At 42.9% G+C, this 23,770-nt stretch overlaps 1 protein-coding gene across 4 annotated transcripts in view; it reads right to left on the bottom strand.

The window, feature by feature from the left end:
- Positions 1–23,770, bottom strand: part of ABL1 (ABL proto-oncogene 1, non-receptor tyrosine kinase) — a 97,426-nt gene that overhangs the window by 42,018 nt on the left and 31,638 nt on the right. Inside the window, exon 1 of one of the 4 annotated variants that reach the window (XM_070758479.1) lies at positions 9,224–9,864. The exons of 2 other annotated variants lie outside the window; for them this stretch is intronic. In XM_070758479.1, coding sequence (XP_070614580.1) covers positions 9,224–9,308 — 85 coding nt within the window. In that variant the 5' untranslated portion in view covers positions 9,309–9,864. Of the gene's footprint in view, positions 1–9,223; positions 9,865–23,770 lie in introns of those variants that run through there. One more of the 4 variants, XM_070758480.1, reaches the window with a different exon arrangement.

Here is a 23,770-nt window from a genome sequence, read left to right as displayed (position 1 = left end):
CACAGTTTTGAAAAGTGCTGGGATTTATAAAAAAAATAAAATAAAATTAGAACGGGCAGGAACAGAGTCTCTTTTTGCAGAAACATGAGACAGGCGGTTTCAGTCTTCCTAGAAGAGGTCTGAAAGTTATGGGTTTTAATTGACAAAAGAAAAAGAGCAGAAAGAGCCAGGCTCTCACAAAGTTGTCATTGCTCAGCCCTTCCTTCGTGGCAGTTGTGAGAAACTCCAGCAATCCCATGTGAGATCTTGAAGGTGAGATTACAGAAACCAGAGGAGGTTTGAAGATGATCTCAGATTTGGGCCTTTTCGGTTTTCTGAAAAGACTGCAGGTCCCTCGAGTGGTTCTGCCTGACAGGTTTCTCCAATTTAGCACACGGTACACAGCCAATTTTATGAGAACACAACTACCAGAATTGGTAAGCGGAGGGAGGGAGGATTAAAAGATGACAGAGGGAGGGAGGGAAGGTGAGAGGCTGAAGTCAAGGAAGAAAGGATGTTGGAGGGAGGGAGGGAAGGAAGGAATGCTAAAGTCAAAGAAGAAAGAAGGTCAAGGAAGAATGGATGAGGGAGGAAAGGAAGGAAGGAAGGAAGGGGGGGAAAAGGGGGGAGGGAGGGAAGGAAGGGAGGGAAGAGAGGGAGGGAGGGAGGATGAAGTCAAGGAAGAAAGAATGATGGTCAAGGAAGGAAGGATGCTGGAGGGAGGGAGGGAAGGAAGGAAGGAAGGAGGGAAGGAAAGAAGGAAAGAAGGAAGGAAGGAGGGAAGGAGGGAAGGAAGGAGGGAGGGAGGGAGGGAAGGAAGGAAGGAAAGAAGGAAGGAAGGAGGGAGGGAGGGAGGGAGGGAGGGAGGGAAGGAAGGAAGGAAGGAAGGAAGGAAGGAAAGAAGGAAGGGCAACAGTACTGGCAATGGAGCTGAACTACTTTCTGAGGCAAAACTGGAGGAGGGAACCCTATGCATGGCACATTACGCTCTCGAAGAAAAGCCAAGAATAGAAAACAAACAAGCAATTACGAAGCACAAAGCTCATTTGATTTGCACCTCTGTAACTGTCTGGTTCAGTTCTGCAACCCAACAAGACCGACGTAGACTTCAGAGGACAATCAGAACTGCAGAAAAAACAATGGCTGCCAACCTGCCTTCCATGGAGGACCTGTAATACTGCACGAGTCAAAAAGAGGCCCGTGGAAATAGTGACTGACCCCTCGCATCCTGGACACAAACTGTTTCAACTCCGACCCTCAAAATGTCGATACAGAGCACTGCACACCAAGACCACTAGACACAAGGACGGTTTTTCCCAAAGGCCATCACTCTGCTAAAGGAATAATTCCCTCACCACTGTCAACTATTCACTAAAGTTGCATTACTCTTACTATTAGTCTTCTCATCAATCCTATCACCCATCTCCTTCCACTTAGGACTGTATGGCTGTAAATTGTTGCTTGCATCCTTATGATTTATATTAATATTGTTTCCTGTCTGCTTATTTGTACCCCTTGAGAATCATTAAGTGCTGGACCTCATGATTCTTGACAAATGTCTCCTTTCTTTTATGTACACTGAGAGCATCTGTGCCAAAAACAAATTCCCAAATTCACACTTGGCCAATAAAAACTTATATTCTATGCTATTTTTCTATGCTCTTCCCTTCTATCCCTGTTCTATTCTTATTCTACTCTAAATTCTATTCTATTCTCTATTCTATTCTCTATTCTATTCTCTATTATATTCTCTATTTTATTCTCTAAGCAGGAAGAGGGAGATTGTGATCCCGCTATACAGAGTGCTAGTGAGACCACATTTGGAGTACTGTGTTCAGTTCTGGAGACCTCACCTACAAAAAGATATTGACAAAATTGAACGGGTCCAAAGACGGGCTACAAGAATGGTGGAAGGTCTCAAGCATAAAACTTCTCAGGAAAGACTGAATGAACTCAATCTGTATAGTCTGGAGGACAGAAGGGAAAGGGGGGGACATGATCGAAACATTTACATATGTGAAAGGCTTAAATAAGGTCCAGGAGGGAAGTGTTTTTAATAGGAAAGTGAACACAAGAACAAGGGGACACAATCTGAAGTTAGTTGGGGGAAAGATCAAAAGCAACGTGAGAAAATATTATTTCACTGAAAGAGTAGTAGACGCTTGGAACAAACTTCCAGCAGACGTGGTTGGTCAATCCACAGTAACTGAATTTAAACATGCCTGGGATAAACATATATCCATTGTAAGATAAAATACAGGAAATAGTAGAAGGGCAGACTAGATGGACCATGAGGTCTTTTTCTGCCGTCAGTCTTCTATGTTTCTATTATATTCTATTCCTGTTCCATTCTATTTTAATCCAATGTATTCTGCTCTGCTCTGTTCTATTCTTATTCTACTCTACTCTATATTCTATTCTATTCTATTTGAAAAATCCAAAATTGCACATCCAAATGGGATGGAAAATGAGATACTCAGCAGGTTTCAGGAGTTGAAAATCAGATGCGTTTAGTCCCTTCGGAAAATCCATACAAACTTCCAGCCAAGAAGCCTGTTGAAAGGGGTTAAGGGACCCAAGTTGGTCCATATTCAAGGTCCAAGTGTATCAAACCCCACCTCCAAAACAGGAAATGTGATCCTTCTCCATCCAACTCAACCCTTTTTTGGCAATCCGTAGCTACAACAGCCTCTTGACTGGAAGTTCGAATTTCCTGCCGTTTTTTATGATGATGGAAACCCAGCTCCCGGCCTTGGATAAACACCAGAATTCCCTCTGTGTCCTCCAGACCATCCTTCCTGGCTTCCAAAGTCAACAAAGGGCTCTCGAGCGTGGTTTCCTCAACCTTGGCATCGCGGAATGATGCCTGGATTTCCAACCCAGCTGGCTGGGGAATTCTGGGAGTTGTAATCCATCCGTGGTAGTCCCAGCTGCCAAGGTGGAGCAACTTTGCTCCAGCCTTCTCGCTCCTGGGGTCTGTTGTGCTACAGTCCCCTTACTACCTCACACACGTTGCCAAGTTGGAAGAGATCTACAAACCAGGAACCTTCTCGTAAATTAGCTGCTTAAAGTTTAGCTCGGGGTGTCATGAGGGACTCTTCGCTCTTCAGCATTTTTGTAACTGATTTTTCTTCTTAAAAACCATTACTGGTGGTCCCGATGTTTCCGTTGCTAAGCAAGAGTGGTGTTAAATAAGGCTTGTCCCATTTTATGGCTTTCCTTGCCCCCGTTCAGTGAATCACTACCGTGGTTATGTTAGACTAGACTAGAATAGACTAGAAAATACAGAGAATAGAATAGACTAGAAAATACAGAGAATAGAATAGAATAGAAAATACAGAGAATAGAATAGAATAGAAAATACAGAGAATAGAATAGAGAAGAGAAGAGAAAGAAGAGAAGAGAATAATGGAATAGAGAAGAGAAGAGAAGAAGAATAATGGAATAAAGAAGAGAAGAGACGAGAAGAGACGAGAAGAGAATAATGGAATAAAGAAGAGAAGAGAATAATGGAATAAACAATAGAAGAGAACAGAAAATACAGAGAATAGAATAGAATAGAGAAGAGAATAATGGAATAAAGAAGAAAAGAGAAGAGACGAGAAGAGAAGAGAATAATGGAATAAAGAAGAGAAGAAAAGAGAAAATACAGAGAATAGAATAGAATAGAGAAGAGAAGAGAATAATGGAATAGAGAAGAGAAGAAGAAGAATGGAATAAAGAAGAGAAGAGAAGAGACGAGAAGAGAAGAGAATAATGGAATAAAGAAGAGAAGAAAAGAGAAAATACAGAGAATAGAATAGAATAGAGAAGAGAATAATGGAATAAAGAAGAAAAGAGAAGAGACGAGAAGAGAAGAGAATAATGGAATAAAGAAGAGAAGAAAAGAGAAAATACAGAGAATAGAATAGAATAGAATAGAGAAGAGAAGAGAATAATGGAATAGAGAAGAGAAGAGAAGAAGAAGAATGGAATAAAGAAGAGAAGAGAAGAGACGAGAAGAGAAGAGAATAATGGAATAAAGAAGAGAAGAAAAGAGAAAATACAGAGAATAGAATAGAATAGAGAAGAGTGAAGAGAATAATGGAATAAAGAAGAGAATAGAAGAAGAAGAATGGAATAAAGAAGAGAAGAGAAGAGACGAGAAGAGAAGAGAATAATGGAATAAAGAAGAGAAGAAAAGAGAAAATACAGAGAATAGAATAGAATAGAGAAGAGTGAAGAGAATAATGGAATAAAGAAGAGAATAGAAGAAGAATAATGGAATAAAGAAGAGAAGAGAAGAGACGAGAAGAGAATAATGGAATAAAGAAGAGAAGAGAAAATACAGAGAATAGAATAGAATAAAGAAGAGAGAAGAGAATAATGGAATAAAGAATAGAATAGAATATACAGAGAATAGAATAGAATAGAATAGAGAAGAGAATAATGGAATAGAGAAGAGAAGAGACGAGAAGAGTGAAGAGAATAATGGAATAAAGAAGAGAATAGAAGAAGAATAATGGAATAAAGAAGAGAAGAGAAGAGACGGGAAGAGAATAATGGAATAAAGAAGAGAAGAGAGAAGAGAATAATGGAATAAAGAAGAGAAGAGAGAAGAGAATAATGGAATAAAGAAGAGAAGAGAGAAGAGAATAATGGAATAAAGAAGAGAAGAGAATAATGGAATAAAGAAGAGAAGAGAAGATACAGAGTATTCTATGTGGTTGTTAAAAGAGGTGAGGCAATGGTTTACTATGGCTGTGTTTTTTTTCAAAACCCAGAAGTGTTCATTTTCAGCAGGACCGTTGTAATTAAAGAGTCATGTGACCATGTTGCTGAGCAGCTTAGGTTTAGCCATGTGACTGGGGTGGGGGGTGACAAACAGACCTTTGAATGGAGGAGGAGGAGGGTTGTGGGGGCCCTGGTATTCTCAGAAGTCAGTTGTTTTCTTGCAGACGTTTCATGACCCGACTAGGTAACATCATCAGTGCTAGAAGGGAGCACAGGATAGAAGAAAGCTCCCTCTAGCACCGATGATGTTACCTAGTCGGGTATGAAATGTCTGCAAGAAAGCCGCCCAGATAACACCAAGGTCCCCACAGTTGTCCTTCTGCTCCTCCTCCTTTCCACAAATCCCACTCCCTTCTAACATGGATGATGCTACCTAGTTGGGTTGTTAAATGTCTGCAAGAAAACCACAAGCTCAGCAACCACCACGGACCTCACTGTTCAACCCTGAGCGAGAAATATTCTTTTCTATCAGCTTTGAGTCCCTGAGATGACCAAGAAAATATTTGTTATTTGTTTATTATGTATACTTATAGGCCACCCAACTCCTTCTAGACTCTGACCGGTGTACAATATATAAAGGCGGTATAAAATAATCTAAAAACCCCTTTAAAAAAATTCATCCTATGGTGGCGGATCAAGATACTTGATTTCGATTCAGGATCATTTATAAACTGTTCTGGATAAATATCCTGAACAAAGGGGAGATATATATACTGTATATATAGAGAGAGAGAGTCCCAGTGGGTATGGCTAGCTGATGAGGCCAAAATAAGGCCGAAATAGATCTATCCTAATCTCCCTTAATTTTCAAATTCAGCAAAAAAACAAACATGTGACACATAGAGATAGAATTGTCGGCTATCAATAAAATTAACTGCCTTGGAAATGGCCCTGGGTTGGGCCGAGAGGCAAATATGGAGCTGTGATGTTCCTTCAATACACCAGGGTGATTCGACACAAAATATGTAACCCTTCCCTGGTGCAGAGCTGAAGGGATTAGATACTGTAACCTAGAGCAGTGATTTTCAACCTTTTTTGAGCCGCGGCACATTATTTTACATTTACGAAACCCTGGGGCACATTGAGCGGGGAGGGGGGGGCTAAAAAAGTTTGGGGGAAAAATCTCTCTCTCTCTTCCTCCCTTTCGCTCTATTTCACTCTTTCTCTCCCTTCCTCTTTCTTTCTCTCTCTCCATCCCTCTTTCTTTCTCTTCCTTCCTCTTTTTTGCTCTTTCTCTCTCCCTCCCTCCCTCTATGTCTTTCTCTCTCTCTCCTTCCCTCCCTCTCTTTCTCTCTCTCTTGCTTTCTTTCTCTCTCTTTCTCTCTCTCTTGCTTTCTTTCTCTTGTTCTCTTTCTCTCTCTCTCGCTCTATCTCTCTTCTGCTTTCTCTCTCTCTCTCTTGCTTTCTTTCTCTTTCTTTTTCTCTCTCTCTTTTGCTTTCTCTCTCTCTCTGAGCTTCGCGGCACACCTGACCATGTCTCACGGCACACTAGTGTGCCACGGCACACTGGTTGAAAAACACTGACCTAGAGGATAATTCTCTACCTTACAAGGCAATGGTTGCAGGTTCAAGTCCCATTGGGTATGGCTAGCTGATGAGGCCAAAATAAGGCCGAAATAGATCTATCATAGTCTCCCTTAATTTTCAAATTCAGCAAAAAAAAAAAAAGTGACATATATATAGATATATATATACTGTATATATATACTGCTCCAAAAAATAAAGGGAACACTCAAAGAACACATCCTAGATCTGAATGAATGAAATATTCTCATTGAATACTTTGTTCTGTACAAAAGTTGAGTGTGCACAACAGCATGTGAAATTGACTGTCAATCAGTGTTGCTTCCTAAGTGGACAGTTTGATTTCACAGAAGTTTGATTGACTTGGAGTTATATTGTGTGGTTTAAGTGTTCCCTTTTTTTTTTTTTTTGAGCAGCGTATATATGTATGTGTGTGTATGTGTGTATCCTTTGAAGCCACTTTTTCAAACTTTTGAGTTTTGTGGAAGGAATTTTTTTTTGGGGGGGGGCATCATTTGACATTCAAGCAACCCACATCGCTGAGTGGCTGGAGAGAGAGAGAGAAAAAAAATCACATGGCCTTGTTTCTCCTTTCAAAACTGACAGGCGGAGAAAAAAAAGGGGTGGGGGAGAGGAAAGAGAATTCTTGGCCCGCCTGAATTTGCATTTGAGTGGCGTCCAGAACTCCTGACTAATCCACCATTGAAATCCTGGAAAAAAACAAAAGTTATTAAGTACACAACGCCACGGGGAAGGGGAGGGGGTGGACGGGATTTTATCCTCCGATTCGGAAAATAGAGATGGCTGCCCATTGCAGAAAATGGAACAAACGGAGCAAAGGAATTGCCACAAAGGACTTTCACCAAGTCCCAAGTGGAAAATATGTGAGGAGCTACAATGAACATCATCCGGATGGCCAACATTCCCCAGAAATGCCATAATTAATAGGATGAACCCTTCCCCATGTCGAAGAGGGGGGGGCAACAAGTGTTTTCCTCACTTCTTAACGCACGAATCCCAGCGGCCGATTAGGTCCCACAGAGTTGGCCTTCTCCGGGTCCTGTCGACTAAACAATGTCGTTTGGCGGTACCCAGGAGAAGAGCCTTCTCTGTGGTGGCCCCGACCCTCTGGAACCAGCTCCCCCCCCAGAGATTAGAACTGCCCCCACCCTCCTTGCCTTTCGTAAGCTCCTTAAAACCCATCTCTGCCGTCAGGCATGGGGGAACTGAGACATCTCCCCCGGGCCTATACAGTTTATACATGGAATGTTTGTGTGTGTGTTTGCTTTTAATAATGGTGTTTTTAGTGTTTTTTAAATTATTAGATTTGTTCTTACATTGTTCTTGTTATTGTTGTGAGCTGCCCCAAGTCTACGGAGAGGGGCGGCATACAAATCTAATAAGTAAGTAAGTAAGTAAGTAAGTAAGTAAGTAAGTAAGTAAGTAAGTAAGTAAGTAAATAAATAAATAAATAAATAAATAAATAAATACAGTTTACACCCCCAAAAATCCTAAATCCCAAAGAATTTTCAAAGATGGGAAATCCGAAGGGAACATTAAATTGAGCAGGGAAATATAGGAAAGTTAAAGCAATCATTGTGACAAATGCATTGCCCCTCTCCCCCCAAAAAATAATTTAATTTCATTTAATTAACTTGACTTCTGTGCTGCTCAATCCCAATGGGACAACGGTAAATAATACATACAATATAACAAAGGTCAAATATTAGTTAATAAAGAACAGTAAAACCATAATAAACACAATGAACTATCCAACCAAAAAAGCCTTTTTTGGCCTTCCTTAGATTTGGTCAAGTATTCTTCTTGGAAAGTGATTTCCATCTAGAATGGGGGTATTAGATACTCAAAGGCCTGAGGGTGAAGGTTTATTTTCTTTCTCACACAAACCTTCCTCATTGTTCTGCAACCATACATGGAAGAGCAAAGAGGCACAACTTTTCTTTCTTTCCTTCTTTCTTGTGGGTAGAAGTTAATGAAAATCACCTGTTTGGCCAAGTACCTTTTCCCCATGTTGGAAGGGAGGAGGAGGAGGAGGAGGAGGAGGAGGAGGAAGGGGTGGGTCAGGGGAAGGAGAGTGAGAGGACGAAGAGGAAAAGGAAGAGGAAGCGGAGGAGATGGAGAAGCACACTATCCTCTCTCATTTGAGCATGGCATGAGGTAGGTCAAGAGGAAACTGAGGCAGCCAAGATCCACAGCTTATTCCATTGTCCTGTTTCTGCTGGAAAAGAAAAGAAAAGGGAAGGGGAGGAAGGAAGGAAGGAAGGAAGGAAGGAAGGGGAGGAGGAGGAGACATGACAAAAGTAAAAAAGGAAGGGAGGGAAATTAGAAAGGGGAAAAGAAGAGAAAGAGGAGAAAGAAGCAAGAAAGGGAAATGTGAAATTAAAAAAGGAAGGAAGAAGGAAAATGTGAAAAGGGGAAAAAGAAAAGAAAGAAGGAAGGATAAATGAAGGAAAAGGGGAAAAAGAAAAGAAAGAAGAAGGAAGGATAAATGAAAGAAAATGGGAAAGAGAAGGAAGGAAGGAAGGAAGGAAGGAAGGAAAGAAAGAAATTAGATAATATACTATAAGGGAGGGAGGGAGGGAGGGAGGGAGGGAGGAAGGAAGGAAGGAAGGAAGGAAGGAAGGAAAGAAATTAGATAATATACTATAAGGGAGGGAGAGAGGGAGGAAGAAAGGAAGGAAGGAAAGAAAGAAGGAAAGAAGGGAGAGGGGAAGGAAGGAAGGAACGAACAAACTAAGTAACTTTGGGACAAGGATTTCGAAAGTCCCGAACTCCGCTCCCTCCGCAAAGGAGCCATTCTTCTCCAGATGCCAAGCACAATCACTTTTGAGAAGGCTCATTCCGAGACCCACTACAGGCCCTACAGCAGAAGCGAAGGGTTAACAAAACAAAGATCGACTTTTCAGCCGCCCAGCCCTGGACTTACCTTCCAAATAGCAACTGGAAGACGAAGAGAGTCCCTTTTTCGACTTGCAACCGACTAATTTCAGGCAAATCTCCAACATTTTCATTGGTTAGAGGAACCCCTCCAGACGATGCCTCCTCCCCTGCTGCTTTCCTCCTCTTCTCCCTCAACCTCCAAGCCAAAAATAAATAAATAAACCTCTCTGCCTTTTTGTTAACCCAAAAAATAACAACAGCAACAATTCCACTGTAAATCCAGCCTTCTGAAAACCGTTAATTCAACGCCGAGCATCCATTTCCGACGCCTCCCGAAGTCGAGTCTCTCTCCCAAAGTTAGAAGCTGCTTCTCCTGAGCTTCGCATTCTTCTAGGCTCCCTGAAGCGACTCCAAAAGGCAGAAAAAAGAGAGAAGTTGGCTGTTGAAAAAGGGAGGAGGGGGAGGGAGGAAAGAGGAGGGGGATAAAATGGAGGGAGAAAGGAGCCCAAGTTTACTTGGAGCAAAGGCTCCTGAGTCTCCCCATCCCTCTGTCCGTCCGTCCCCCGTCTGCCTGTCTGTCCGAGGAGGGGAGGCAGGGGCTGGTTTGCTCCTGGGCTCAGCAGTCGCTTGGATTTGCAGAGCTTGAATTGCCAACAAAGGCCTTCCTTCATTCTTTGGCCTGACATCAGGAACGCTGGGGAACGCCCACAGCGCATACTTAACTCCTAAGAGCCCCGATTTTGGCTGAGACCAAAAGAGGCAAGCATGCAAAACTAGATAGGAAAAATGTTATTGTATAGGTATTGCTGTTGTGTTCTTATTCATATGTGTTTTAGTTTAAGGTGGAGGGGGGAAAAACTTTGCACCCCCTAAAAAACTTTGGATGAGAGAAAGAGGGAGGGGGAGAGAGGGGGAGGGAGAGACCGATTGATGGACTGACCGTTGGGAAATTCCTAGCGGGAGAAAAACATCTCCGGATGCCCCCTGTCACCCTTCCGGGTCACGAACAAAGTTTTATTTCAGCAGGAATTCAATCCTCCTGCTGCTCAGAGTCCGTTTCAGAGTGAGCGGCATATAAATAAAATCAGGATGGAGCTGGAAGGGGCCTTGGAGGTCTTCTAGTCCAACCAGGAAACCCTACACCACTTCAGACAGATGGTTGTCCAGCATCCTCTTAAAAACTTCCACTGTTGGAGCATTCACTGTTTCTGGAGGCAAGATGTTCCACCGGTTAATTCTTCTAACTGTCAGGAAATTTCTCCTTAGTTCTACTTGCTTCTCTCCTTGATTAGTTTCCATCCACTGCTTCTTGTTCTACTCACAGGTGCTCTGGAGAATAGCTAGACTCTTCCTTCTTTGTGGCAATAACCCCTGAGATATTGGAAGGCTGCTATCCTGTCTCCCCTGGTCCTTCTTTTCATTAAACTAGACATTTACCCAATTCTTCCAACCGTTCTTCGTATGTTTTAGCCTCCAGTCCCCTGATCCTCTTTGTGGCTCTTCTCTGCACTCTTTCTAGAGTCTCAACATCCTTTTTGCATCGTGGTGACCAAAGCTGAATGCAGGATTCCAAGTGTGGCCTTACCAAGGCCTTATAAAGTGGTTAATTGTTCTAACTGTCAGGAAATTCCTCCTTAGTTCTAAGTTGCTTCTCTCCTTGATTAGTTTCCATCCACTGCTTCTTGTTCTACCCTCAGGTGCTCTGGAGAATAGCTAGACTCTTCCTTCTTTGTGGCAACCCCTGAGATATTGGAAGGCTGCTATCATGTCTCCCCCGGTGCTTCTTTTCATTCAACTAGCCATGCCCAGTTCCTGCAACCGTTCTTCCTATGTTTTTATCTTAATTGTCTTAGTTACTCTTCTTTGTACTTCTTCCAATGTCAATCTTTGACAATCGTTGGTGTAATGGCATGACCAAAACTGCATGTAGCATTCCAGGTGTGGCCTTACTAAGGATTTATAAAGCGGTATTAATACTGCCCGTGATTTTGATTCTATGCCTCTGTTGATGTAACCAAGGATTGTATTTGCTTTTTTCGGTAGCCGCTGCACATGGCTGGCTCATGTTTTAAGATTCAGAGGTTCTCAACCTGGGGGTCGGGACCCCTTTGGAGGTCGAATGATTGTAAATTTTGTAGACAAAATTGTATATTTTCCTGGATGCTTTCCCCCCCCTTCTTCCGTTCTCCTATATATTGACAGTTTCTGAAATTCTTTGAGAGTCTCAGACCCCCAATTGGATCATTAACAAAAATTCAACCCTGTTTGGCTATTTCGAGATCAAACTAGCGGCTGTCGACCGGGATTCCTCACTTTTCCAACAGATCTTCGTCTCTCTTTTCCAAAACTGTTTTTTTCCCCCTTGTTTTCAGAGAAGTTCAGGAAGGAAGAGTAACTTGGCAGAGACAGACCCGAACTTTGAAGCGCCTGCTGTTTTATCACACAATGGCTGGAAGGAATTCCTGTTTAGATAGCTGTCCGGCCATCTGATATCTATTGTTTGGTTTGCGCTGGGCTTTGTCTCTGGTCCCTAAGCTTTTGATCCAACCCTCAAATGATGAGTGACTTTCACCTCTCTTCCCTCACCTTATTCCAAGGTGGGTTCAAGGCAGAGCTAGCTCGGATCCAAGGAACAGCATGCCTTCAGGGGTTGCAGGTGCGCCAACCCTGATTTTAATGAAGAGATTGGACAACCGTTTGTCCGGAATAAGCAATAAGCATTTAGTTTTATAGGGATATAAGTGTCGTCTGCTTCTGCAGGGGGTTGGACTAGAAGACCTCCAAGGTCCCTTCCAATTCTGTTATTCTGTATTCTGATCAAGAATTTCCAGAAGTGGCTCATAGAAAAGAGCTACTCAAGACATCCCCCCCCCCGAGAGTAGGAGAAAGTGAAAGAGAGGGAAGTGGAGAAGATAAAAGAGGAATAGAATAGAATTAGAGAATAGAATAGAATAGAATAGAATATAGAATAGAAGAAGGAATAGAATAACAGAATTGGAAGGGACCTTAGAGGTCTTCTAGTCCAACCCCCTGCTTAGGCAGGAAACCCTACTCCACTTCAGACAAATGGTGATCCAACATCTTCTTAAAAACTTCCAGTGTTGGAGCATTCACAACTTCTGGAGGCAACTTCTGTTCCACAGTTGATCAGCCTGATCACCTTTGTGGCTCTTCTCTGCACTCTTTCTAGAGCAATGATGGCGAACCTATGGCACGGGTGCCACAGGTGGCACCCAGAGCCATATCTGTTGGGCATTTTTGGCTTCCAGAGAGCCTCTGGAGGGATAGAGGAGGGTGTTTTTGCCCAGGGAAGCCAGAGTAGGGTAAAAATGCCCTTCCACATCCCTAGGGAGGGCAAAACACGAACCTACTGGGCCCACTGGAGCCGGAGTAGGGCAAAAATACCCTCCCCTATCCCTTCAAAGGCTCTCTGCCCTTCTAGAGCCTCATGTGTAACCCAAAAACCAGCTGGCCGGCATACACATGCATGTTGGACTAAGATAGGGCAACGGCTCACATGCCAACAGATATGGCTCTGTGTGCCACCCGTGCCATCACTGGAATAGATGCTCAAATATTGTCGACGTATATAGGTATTGCAAAGGAGTTTGCAGTAGAAAAAATGTGCCACCCTTACAATGAACAGGAAAAAGAGCAAAAACTGAAAGAATCAAGATGCCCCGTCAAGAACCCTGAACACAATTGCCACCAATACTTGGGCATCCTCAGGGCTGAGTGGAATTAAAAAGCCCCAAAGAAGAACCCAGCCTTATTTTCTGGAAGGAAAGCCGCCATTCCAGGCCCTACAAAAGGAACCCATTGTCTGGGCTGTGTCCACGACACCACTGACTAATCCATATTCCTTGATAAGCCAGAGTCGAACCTCAAGCCTCTTGGAAGAAAGAGGGCAGGGAGGGAAGAGTGTCAGCAAACCACGAGAGAAGCCAAGGTTACGTAACGGGGTGGGGGGGTCTCGGGGGGGCGGCCTAGCCGGGGAGAAAACACTTCTGGGAAATCTCGCAAGTGTGGCTGCGCTCAGAGGGGTTGGTCACGAGAGCAGGGCCTGGCAAGGAGGCGTCCTCCTCAAGTCCTTCGCCTTGCTGTGACTCCACCAGCCGCCCAGCTGCAGGATTCCAGAAAGAATTCCAGTGGAATTACTAAACACCCCCCCCTCGCCTCTCCTCCCCCCACCCCACCGTTACCCCTTGAGATCCGCCAAGCAACAAGGTTAACGCACTCGGAGCCAAAGGACTGAGACTGAGTCAGAGAAAGTGATTGGAAGAGCCTTGCTCAACGCCAGCACAACTTCTTTCTCCTCCTCCTCCTCCTCCTTTTCTCTTTCTCTTTCTCATCTTCTGCTTCTCTCCTCCTCCTCCTTTTTCCCTTCCCTTCTCCTTCTCCCCTTTTTTGTCTCCTTCTCCCCATCTCCTTCTCCTTTCCTTCTCCTTCTGCTCCTCCATTTCTCATCTTCTGCTTCTCCCCTCCTCCTTTTCCCTTCCTTTCTCCTTCTTCCCTTTTCCTTCTCCCCACTTCTCTTCTTCTCCCCTTCTCCTTCTTTCCTTCTCCTCTTCTCCTTCTCCCATTTTCCTTTCTTTCTCCTTCTTCCCATTTCTGTCTCCTTCTCTGCTTCTTTCCTTTTTCTTCTCCTCCCTTTCTTTCTTTCCTTTTCTTTCTTTCTTTTTCTCCTCTTGTTCAATTTCCCCTTCTCCTTTCTCCTTCTCCTCCACCATCTCCTCCTCCTTTTCCCTTCCCTTCTCCTTCTCTCCTTTTTTGTCTCCTTCTCCCCTTCTCCTTCTTTCCTTTTCCTCCTCTTCTCCTCTTTCTGCTCCTCCATTTCTCATCTTCTGCTTCTCCCCTCCTCCTTTTTCCCTTCCTTTCTCCTTCTTCCCTTCTCCTTCTCCCCATTTCTCTTCTTCTCCCCTTCTCCTTCTTTCCTTCTCCTCTTCTCCTTCTCCCATTTTCCTTTCCTTCTCCTTCTTCCCGTTTCTGTCTCCTTCTCTGCTTCTTTCCTTTTTCTTCTCCTCCCTTTCTTTCTACCCTTTTCTTTCTCTCTTTCTCTCCTTCTCTTGTTCCATTTCCCCTTTTCCTTTCTCCTTCTCCCCACCATCATCTCCTCCTCCTCACGTTCCACCCTTGCTGAGATGAGTAGAAGAAATTCAGACAATATTTCAAAAGTTTGGTGACCAAAATGGAAATGTTTAGGATGGGCGGGACAATTGAGACTTTCTTTATTTTTAATGCAAACACAGAGCTGTTCATTGGAGGCATTGGGACACCAAGGTTAAGAAGCATGTTCCTCTACATCCCCCTGTTCCACTGGGGGAGTAATCCCACAGGTGACCTTGTGCCAACCTTGCAATGAATCAGGTCAGGAGGACATGACCAAACCAACTTTGGGAGTCTTTTTTTCTTAAGCCAGGTTGAGGCATCTATTTCTTCTTTGAGAGTTGAGTTACAAGGCCAGACCCAGAAGCTAAAATAACCTTCCTTCCTCAACTCATTTTAAACCATCAAAAGTAAAATCACAGAGCTGGGAGGGACCTCAGAGGTCATCTAGTCTAACCTCATTCTCAAGACAGGAGGCCTTATACCACCCCAGTCAAATGGTCCTCTAACCTCTTCTTAAAAGCCTCCAAGGATGGAGCACCCACAACTTCTGGAGGTTGGTGATAAATCAACGGCTTGCCGCACTATCTACAGAAAGCCTGATGTTGATGAGAACTTGGGAGGGGTGATTTTTACAATGCAGCTACAAAGCATTCTTTCAAATGGTTCAAGGCCATCCTATGCCAACCCACCTGGGCGGAAGTGAAAGGAGGACTGGTCACGATGGCACAATCCCAGAGTTTGTGTGCAGGAGGACAAGGGATGCAAACTTTCAACTGGGTGGGAAAGTCACTTGCCAGAAATAAATTGGAATTTTGAGGAGTATTTTGACTCCGACTCTGGTTTAGTTTGGATGCTACCTGGAACCTTGACACATTTGACTCCCCAAAGCTTGTGAGAGTTTTGGGGCCAGAACTGTGCTATCTCCTCAATTTCTGAGAGGTGAGAAGGTCAAGATTTTGACCATTTGCCCTCCTCTCTGATTGGAGGACAAAACCCCTGGAGGTCATCTTAGATCTGAGAGAATACGCATGTGTGTGTCAGTGGAAGCTCCATCAAAACCCAGCGTCTACTCCCAACAGAGGTGAAGCAGATGGCTGCTGGGCCGGCTTCCAATCTTCTAGTAGGTGACCAGCGCTATGGAGACACAACCCAGGTCATAATCTTTGAGGGTCCCACAGCCGAAAAACGCACATCAGCAAGCCCACCCTTCAACCGAAGACACAATCGTGATCTGATTAACGCACCAGCAAGTGTCTTTTCTGTCTTGACATGCTGTTGGGGAGTGATTTGCAAAACCCTCTTGCTCGAATAAATAAATACCAGTTGTATTTGGGGAAGGAAACTATGTGTGGTGGGGAAAAACAATCTGGAAGAGGAAGGGACAGAAAGCCAAAATGGAAAGGCACAACCTCATCTATTCTATTTTATTCTTTTAAGTAGGAAAAGATGGGTCCAAATCCAGGCTAATGTAACACGGATGCTGGATTCACACAACATACTGCCCTCCAAGAAACCTGACAATGCTAATACATCTATGTTGGTTTAATCCAGAAGCATTCAATCTTATGTACCGAATTTAGGCTACGGTGCGAAACAAACCAGGATTTGACCGTGGTTTTACAATCTAGATTCAGGCTGGCATTGGGTCACCAGAATGGAAGCTGTAACCTTTAGCTTGGTATGGATGCAAAAAGCTGCAACTCTATTTTACTTTCTAAATAAAATCCAATGTTACAATAGAATGCAATGCTCTGAACAGCCATTAGATGGCAGCACATTTTAAGAGTTTTTTTGTGATAACTCTCTGACACCATCTACTGTTGCTCTGGAGGTTTGCAATGCAGATCAAGTCGCTCTAAAACAAACTCGCCAACTTAACATTAGTTCCGGTTGTTCTGGATTTATAACCATAAATGGAAGCTGGAATTTCTATGGTGAATTATGACAATCGGACGTCGAAGCACATAACTAATTCAATTTTAATCCGGAACACTACAACAGTTATAAATACGAACTAATTGCCAAACATTTGAATTTTGGTCACATGACCATGAGGATGCTGCAACGGTCGTGAAGTGTGAAAAATAGTCATGTCACATTTTCCAGTGCCGTTGTAACTTTGACGGGTCACTAAACAAACTCGTTGTAAGTCTATTGCGGAGAAATGGCTGTCCATTTCTTGGAAACTTCCAGTGATGGAGCACTCACAACTTCTGGTGGCAAACCGTTCCACTGATTAAGAAGCCTAATGCCATAGCAGAACATAAGCCCTGGTTTTGTTGGAATAAAGAGAAAATAAATACACCCACCACAACCTCTCACAAGCCGCACACACAGCACAGCAGCCCTTGACAGCATCTTTAAAAAGAGGGGAGAATTCAAAGTATTTACAACCCATGACTGGTTTTAATTGATCATCTCCATGCATTTTATTTTAACACCAAATTACCAAATATGTGGCCTGGGGCATCTTATGGAGCCGAGGGAAACGGATGAAATAAAAGGAAATAAACCAGTAAATCCACCCCTTTGCTAGCCCTCCAGCGAGCGCGCCCAAGTACAAGACTCTTTCCAAAAGCAGCAGAGAGGAAAGAGTTAACGGTTCCATTTAAAAGAGAGAGGAACAGGCCCTGAAGATCGAATTGCATCCAAAGAAGGGAAGAAAAAGGAGGGGTGGGGAGAAAATCCACAGAATTGGACAGGAGTTGGTGGAGGAGGAGCGAAAATTCTTCCAAAGTTGTTTCTAGGATTCTTAAAAGAAACTGAAAAGAAAAAGGATTTAAAAAAAAACAAACAAACAAACCTTGGTGCATTTTCACACCCCTGAGGTGTACATGTGCACTCGAGTGCCGTCCGTCCCCTGTCCTATTGCTCTCCTATATCTCCTATACCTTTCTTCTATTCCTATATCTCTTCTTCTATTCTTTCATTGATATGTTCTATTACTATACAGTGGTACCTCAAGATACGAACCCCTCGTCTTACGAACAACTCGTGATACGAACCCGGGGTTCAGAAAAATTTTGCCTCTTCTTACGAACTTTTTTCGAGTTACGAACCGGCGTTCGGAGACTGCTGGGAAGCCGCGCGGCTGTTTTAAAAGGTGACAGCCGGGCGGCGGGGCTTCCCAGAAGCCTCCCGAACGCCGGTTCGTAACTCGAACAAAGTTCATAAGAAGAGGCAAAATTTTGCTGAACCCCGGGTTCGGGGTTTGGGGGGTGCTGGCAAGCCCCCCAGGCCGGCTGTGACCTTTTAAAACAGCCGCGCCGCTTCGCAGCTGTCTCCTGAAGCTGAACGCTAAAGCCGAACTTCCGCGTTCGGCTTCGGGAGACAGCTGCGAAGCGGCGCGGCTGTTTTAAAAGGTCGCAGCCGGCCTGGGGGGCTTGCCAGCACCCTCCGAACCCCGAACCCGGGTTCGGGGGGTGCTGGGAAGCCCCCCAGGCCGGCTGTCACCTTTTAAAACAGCCGCGCGGCTTCCCAGCAGTCGCCGAAAGCCGTTTTTTTGCGGGGGGGGGTTTGGTTGCACGAATTAATTGACTTCACATTGTTTCCTATGGGAAACAATGTTTCGTCTTACGAACCTTTCGTCTTACGAACCTCCTCCTTGCACCAATTAAGTTCGTATCATGAGGTATTACTGTATCTTCTTTTCTATTCTTTCATAGATATATTTTACTATGAGTATCTCCTCTATAACCTTCATCATGTATTTTACTATGTGTATATAGATATATACCCACTAAAACCCTCATTGTGTATTGGACTAACTAACTAACTAACTAACTAAAGAAATAAATAAATAAATACAGGCAGTCTTCGGCTTAAGACGGTTCATTTAGCGACCATTCAAAATTACGACGGCACTAGGAAAAAAATGGACAATTTTTCCACCATTATAGCATCCCCATGGTCACGCGATCAAAATACAAATCTCTTAGCAACTGATTTGCATTTGGGGTTTTTGGGGGCGGGGGTGGTGGTGTTAATTTGTTTACATTTTTCTCGACACAAACTTTTTCAATACATTTTTCAATATATTCTTTCAGCCCCAAAAGGACCAGAGATGGATTGGGCAAGCACTTTTCTTGCCCTTTATTTCTCCTTTGTGTCATGGGGTTTGCAAATCTTTTGACTGGAATTGGGGCATCCTGCTGCCAGTTGAGAGAAGAATTCGACTTGTGTGTGTGTGTGAGTGGGTTGGGTGTGGAGTCACAATGCCTTCTGGATAGGCTTCTTCTCGAGGTTTCTCTTAGGATTTGCAAAATACAGCTGTCTTTCTGTTTGTAAAGGAGAGAGTCCTGGAAGAGAAGGAAAGGCCATTTGGACCATGTTTTCCCAGCTGTGGTTGAAAGCCCAGCCCAGCCTTCTCCCGGGAGGGGAGGGAGCCCAGCCAAGGGCACCATGAACTGGCAAGAGGCAGGAAAAGGGAAGGAGGGGAAAAATTAGGGAAAAATTAAAGGGAGGGAGGGAGGGAGGGAGGGAAGGAGGGAAGGAAGGAAGGAAGGAAGGAAGGAAGGAAGGAAGTGCAGTCAGGCAGTAGGGAAAGCAAGTAGGATGCTTGGCTGCATAGCTAGAGGTATAACAAGCAGGAAGAGGGAGATTATGATCCCGGTATATAGAGCGCAGGTGAGACCCCATTTGGAATACTGTGTCCAGTTCTGGAGACCTCACCTACAAAAAAAGATATTGACAAAATTGAACGGGTCCAAAGACGGGCTACAAGAATGGTGGAAGGTCTTAAGCATAAAACGTATCAGGAAAGACTTAATGAACTCAATCTGTAGAGTCTGGAGGACAGAAGGAAAAGGGGGGACATGATCGAAACATTTAAATATGTTAAAGGGTTAAATAAAGGTGAGGAGGGAAGTGTTTTTAATAGGAAAGTGAACACAAGAACAAGGGGACACAATCTGAAGTTAGTTGGGGGAAAGATCAAAAGCAACGTGAGAAAATATTATTTTACTGAAAGAGTAGTAGATCCTTGGAACAAACTTCCAGCCGACGTGGTTGGTCAATCCACAGTAACTGAATTTAAACATGCCTGGGATAAACATATCTATCCTAAGATAAAATACAGAAAATAGTATAAGGGCAGACTAGATGGACCATGAGGTCTTTTTCTGCCGTCAGACTTCTATGTTTCTATGTAACACAACGGATACCCACCACAGTTTGCACGAATGCTTTTCCGATTCAGATGCCACAAGGAACACACACTAACACAACCGCACACATTCCCCTTTTCTTCCTAAACAGCAACAAAACACAGAAGGCACGGTGGAAAGATGTGTGACCTACATAAAATTGCTTTCCAGTCACCCGGTTGGGTTGAAAGGCGACGCCGCGTTAAGTGAAACCAGGCAGGATGGGGAAAGAAACTTTGGGGTTGTCGGCAGGGACTTTATGGAGACGTTGGTCGAACATTTTGCTTCCACAAGACCACAACTCTGGGAAGCCCACATGCCGGACCCAGATGGCCTGTATTCTAGATACAGTATACAGTTAATCCTCAACTTGCAACAGTTTATTTAATGACCGTGGTCACGTGGTGAAAATTCGGATGCCCCTGTTGAAGAGTGGAGTTTGAAACTGATTTAATTGGCAGTGGTGGTCAAATAAACTGCTTTGGTTAGAGATAATGAACTGGACAGCGATTGTATGAGACTGGAAACCGTTCAGGGACTTTCTACGCACAGAATATAATAACAGAGAGTTAGAGGGATTTGAAGATCAGCGCAATGTTTAGTAGATCAACCTTTTAATTTCTTTTTTCTTAGATTTATTTATTTATTTGATTTTTATGATGCCCTTCTCCTTAGACTCAGGGCGGCTTTACAACATGTGAGCAATAGCACTTTTTAACAGAGCCAGCCTATTGCCCCCACAATCCGGGTCCTCATTTGACCCACCTCGGAAGGATGGAAGGATGAGTCAACCTTGAGCCGGTGGTGAGATTTGAACCGCTGATCTACAGATCTACAGTCAGCTTCAGTGGCCTGCAGTACAGCACAGACAGATAATTGGAGATAGATGATAGATAGATGGATAGATGGATAGATGGATAGATGGATAGATAGAGGGATAGATAGAGGGATAGATAGAGGGATAGATAGAGGGATAGATAGAGGGATAGATAGACAGACAGACAATTAGATAACGAGAGAGAGAGATCGATAATTAGATAATTAGAGAAGATAGATAGATAGATAGATAGATAGATAGATAGATAGATAGATAGATAGATAAATTAGATAAGGTAGATAGGTAGATAGGTAGGTAGGTAGGTAGATAGATAGATAGATAGATAGGTAGGTAGGTAGGTAGGTAGGTAGGTAGGTAGGTAGGTAGGTAGGTAGGTAGATAGATAGATAGATAGATAAATGCATGCATACATACATACATACATACATACATACATACATACATACATACATACGGATATAGGGTTAAATAGAGATAGAGATATATTGGTATAATGCAAAAGGGGAGGAGAATTTATTGCTTTTTATTTTCTTTCAACACCAGAGTGGCTACATGTTAAATGTTAAATTCAATTGAAAGGAATCAACTGAATTTAACATTTAACATGTAGCCACTCTGGTGTTGAAAGAAAATAAGTTGTGTTTGTTGTTGGGGTTGAATGTATGTTTTTTGTTTTATTTCATGTTGGGTTTTTTGGTTTGTTGGTTACTGTCCTGCATTTTATTCTTTAAGATAAAACAATAAAGGTAAATTTTAAAAACAAATAATCCTGGCAATTGTTTCATATTTATGACCATCGTTGTGTCCCAAGATCATGTGACCTCTCTTTCATTGCCCAGTTCTGTTTCAATTTGGGGAAAGAATTCAAGCTTTCAGATCAAAATATTTACAACTTCTGCAAAAACGAAAGAAAAGCAAACAAACCAACGATTAGGAAAAGAGATGTGAAATTAGGTAGATTTCACTGGTCTGCTGTGTTGGGCTTCAGGGATAAATAAATCAGTTGCACAAGAGCTGGAGTGGAAAAATAATGGCCATAATAATTACAAAATGACCTACCCCCAGGAAGAAGCAGAGTGGTGTTTCCATAAAATATTTAAACATAAAAATGTAATAATATTGAACAAACATCTTGCTGCTGTCTAGCTGGTCGACTGTTTCCATTTTATTTCATTTTACTGTATGTGTTTCTATTTTAATGGTATTTTTAGTGTGTTTTATTGTGCCACCCAGAGAGTTACAACTATTGAGCGGCTTTAAAATGTTTAATAAATAAAATTCAGGCAGTAAAAACATATTTTGTCTTCTGAATTAAAAAAAAACCCTCTCTACCCTACAAAAGGATTTTTACCATAGTTACAAGCTATACAGCATTAAATTAATTAGGGGTCATCTTAATATGTCTGCATATTGGTATTTCATTTGGTTTTTATTGAATTGTAATGAACCATCCAAGGGAGAAGAGGAAGAGGAGGGGGAACAGACCACTAAATAACTGAGATTAAGTTGAAAAAGGAAGGGAGGAAGGGAGCATGAGAGGGGGAGGGAGGGAGGGAAGGGAAGAAAAAATATGGAAGGAGAGAAAGGAAGGGAAGAGGGAAGTTATGAGATGAATGGGAGGGAGGGAGGGAAGGAAGGTGGGAGGGAGGGAGGGAGGAGGGAGGGAAGGAAGGAAGGAAGGGGGATGGCATAAGGAAAAAAGAAAAGGGAGGGAAGGAAGGAAAGAAAGAAGCTGAGATTAATGGATGGATGGATGGATGGTGGGTGTAAGGAATGAAGGAAATGGATAAGATGGAAGAAGAAAGAGGGATGGGATAAGGAAAGAAGATGGAAGAAAGGGAGGGAAGGAGGGAAAGAAGGAAGGGGATGAATGGGATTGATGGATGGATGACTCAATGGAAGGAAGGAAGGAAAGAAAGGGAGGGAGGGAGAGGGAGGAATGGAAGGGAGGGAGGGGAGGGGTGGGAAGGGAGGGAGGGGAGGAAGGAAGGAAGGAAGGAAGGAAGGAAGGAAGGAAGGAAGGAAGGAAGGAAGGAAAGGAGTCCCATAGAGAGACTCATAGATGGTCTCATTTAAATAGGCAAACAGATGGATGGAGAGTGGGGAGAATGCAATTCTGGATAGATGGATGGATATGAATAGATTTGAATAGAGTTTAAACAAAACAATTATGAACGATATCTGTCCTTACAAACAAACGGTAAGAATCTTGGCCAGAAGAACTCAAATAATCCCCTGGACTGAAGGTCCATCTTTAAACCCATGAAGAGCAAATCACATCCCTTCAATTCCACAAGATTTCACTGCTCTGAACATATTTCAACACTAACCACAGGAGCAACCACAGCCATTGTTGATGCAACCTCATTCCCACTTCCTTCCTCCTGTCCAACCACTTCCTAAAGTCTCCCAGGTAAAAAAGATTGCAAATCGCCATCATTTTTACATCAAATTTAACCACCCATTCCTTACACATTTGACCCATCAAGTAATCACTGAAAAGTACAGATTTTGTACGAAATAAAATGGGTATTGATTATTACCCTGTCAACACTAAAGCATCCAAGTCTCTTGTATAGAATAAAAGAACACTAAGGGAAACGTTTGTTGATTGAGTAGGTTGCAATTTGCAATAAATAAATAAATAAAAAAGAACAGGAATCCATAAATATTTTTCTTTCACTGCTACAATGATCCATCAGTGCAACTGCGTAACTAACAGCAAGAAAAATTGTGTCCATGGAATTGAAATAATCCGCCAGTGCAACTCTGTAACAGCAAAAAAATAAAACAGCCAAATCCATCAGGACATAATAATCCATAAATGCAACTTGGCAACAGCAAGGATAAAATATTGTACCCACCAGAACCCTGAATTAAAACTGCAGCTCTCAATTAAGCTCGGTGCAGTGATTAAGGAGAATTTTTTTACAGCAAAGCAAAAACATCGAGTTTTGGAAAGAATAAAACCAGAATTAAATAAGGAATTGAAGGCACAGCGCCAAAGCACACCCTTAAACATCCCCAAAGCCCAAAGTAAACATAAAATGCAATCTCACAGGATCATTATGGATGGAAGGGGCTGGACTAGATGACCTACAAGGTCCCTTCCAACTCTGTCGATCTGTACCTTTATCAATAAAGGAGAAAGTTGGTAGATCAGGGTTGAAACGAGGGTGGTTTCTGAGCTTGGTGGTTTTCTTCCAGACATTTCATTACCCAACTAGGGAATGTCATCAATGCTAGAAAGGAGTGGGGTGTGTGGAGAGGAGGGGGAGGAAGAAGAGGTCTCCTGCTCAAACAGGGGAATTAGATTATAAGACCTTCCTCATTATTCTATTTTGGATGGATGGATGGTAGATAGATAAGATAGATAGATATAGATAGATAAGATAGATAGATAGATAGATAGATAGATAGATAGATAGATAGATAAATAGATAGATAGAGATAGATAGATAGATAAGATAGATAGATAGATAAGATAGATATAGATAGATAA

This window comes from Erythrolamprus reginae, chromosome 8, assembly GCF_031021105.1.
Source record: "Erythrolamprus reginae isolate rEryReg1 chromosome 8, rEryReg1.hap1, whole genome shotgun sequence".
NCBI lineage: Eukaryota > Metazoa > Chordata > Lepidosauria > Squamata > Dipsadidae > Erythrolamprus > Erythrolamprus reginae.
This window is presented reverse-complemented; position numbering and strand designations above follow the sequence as displayed.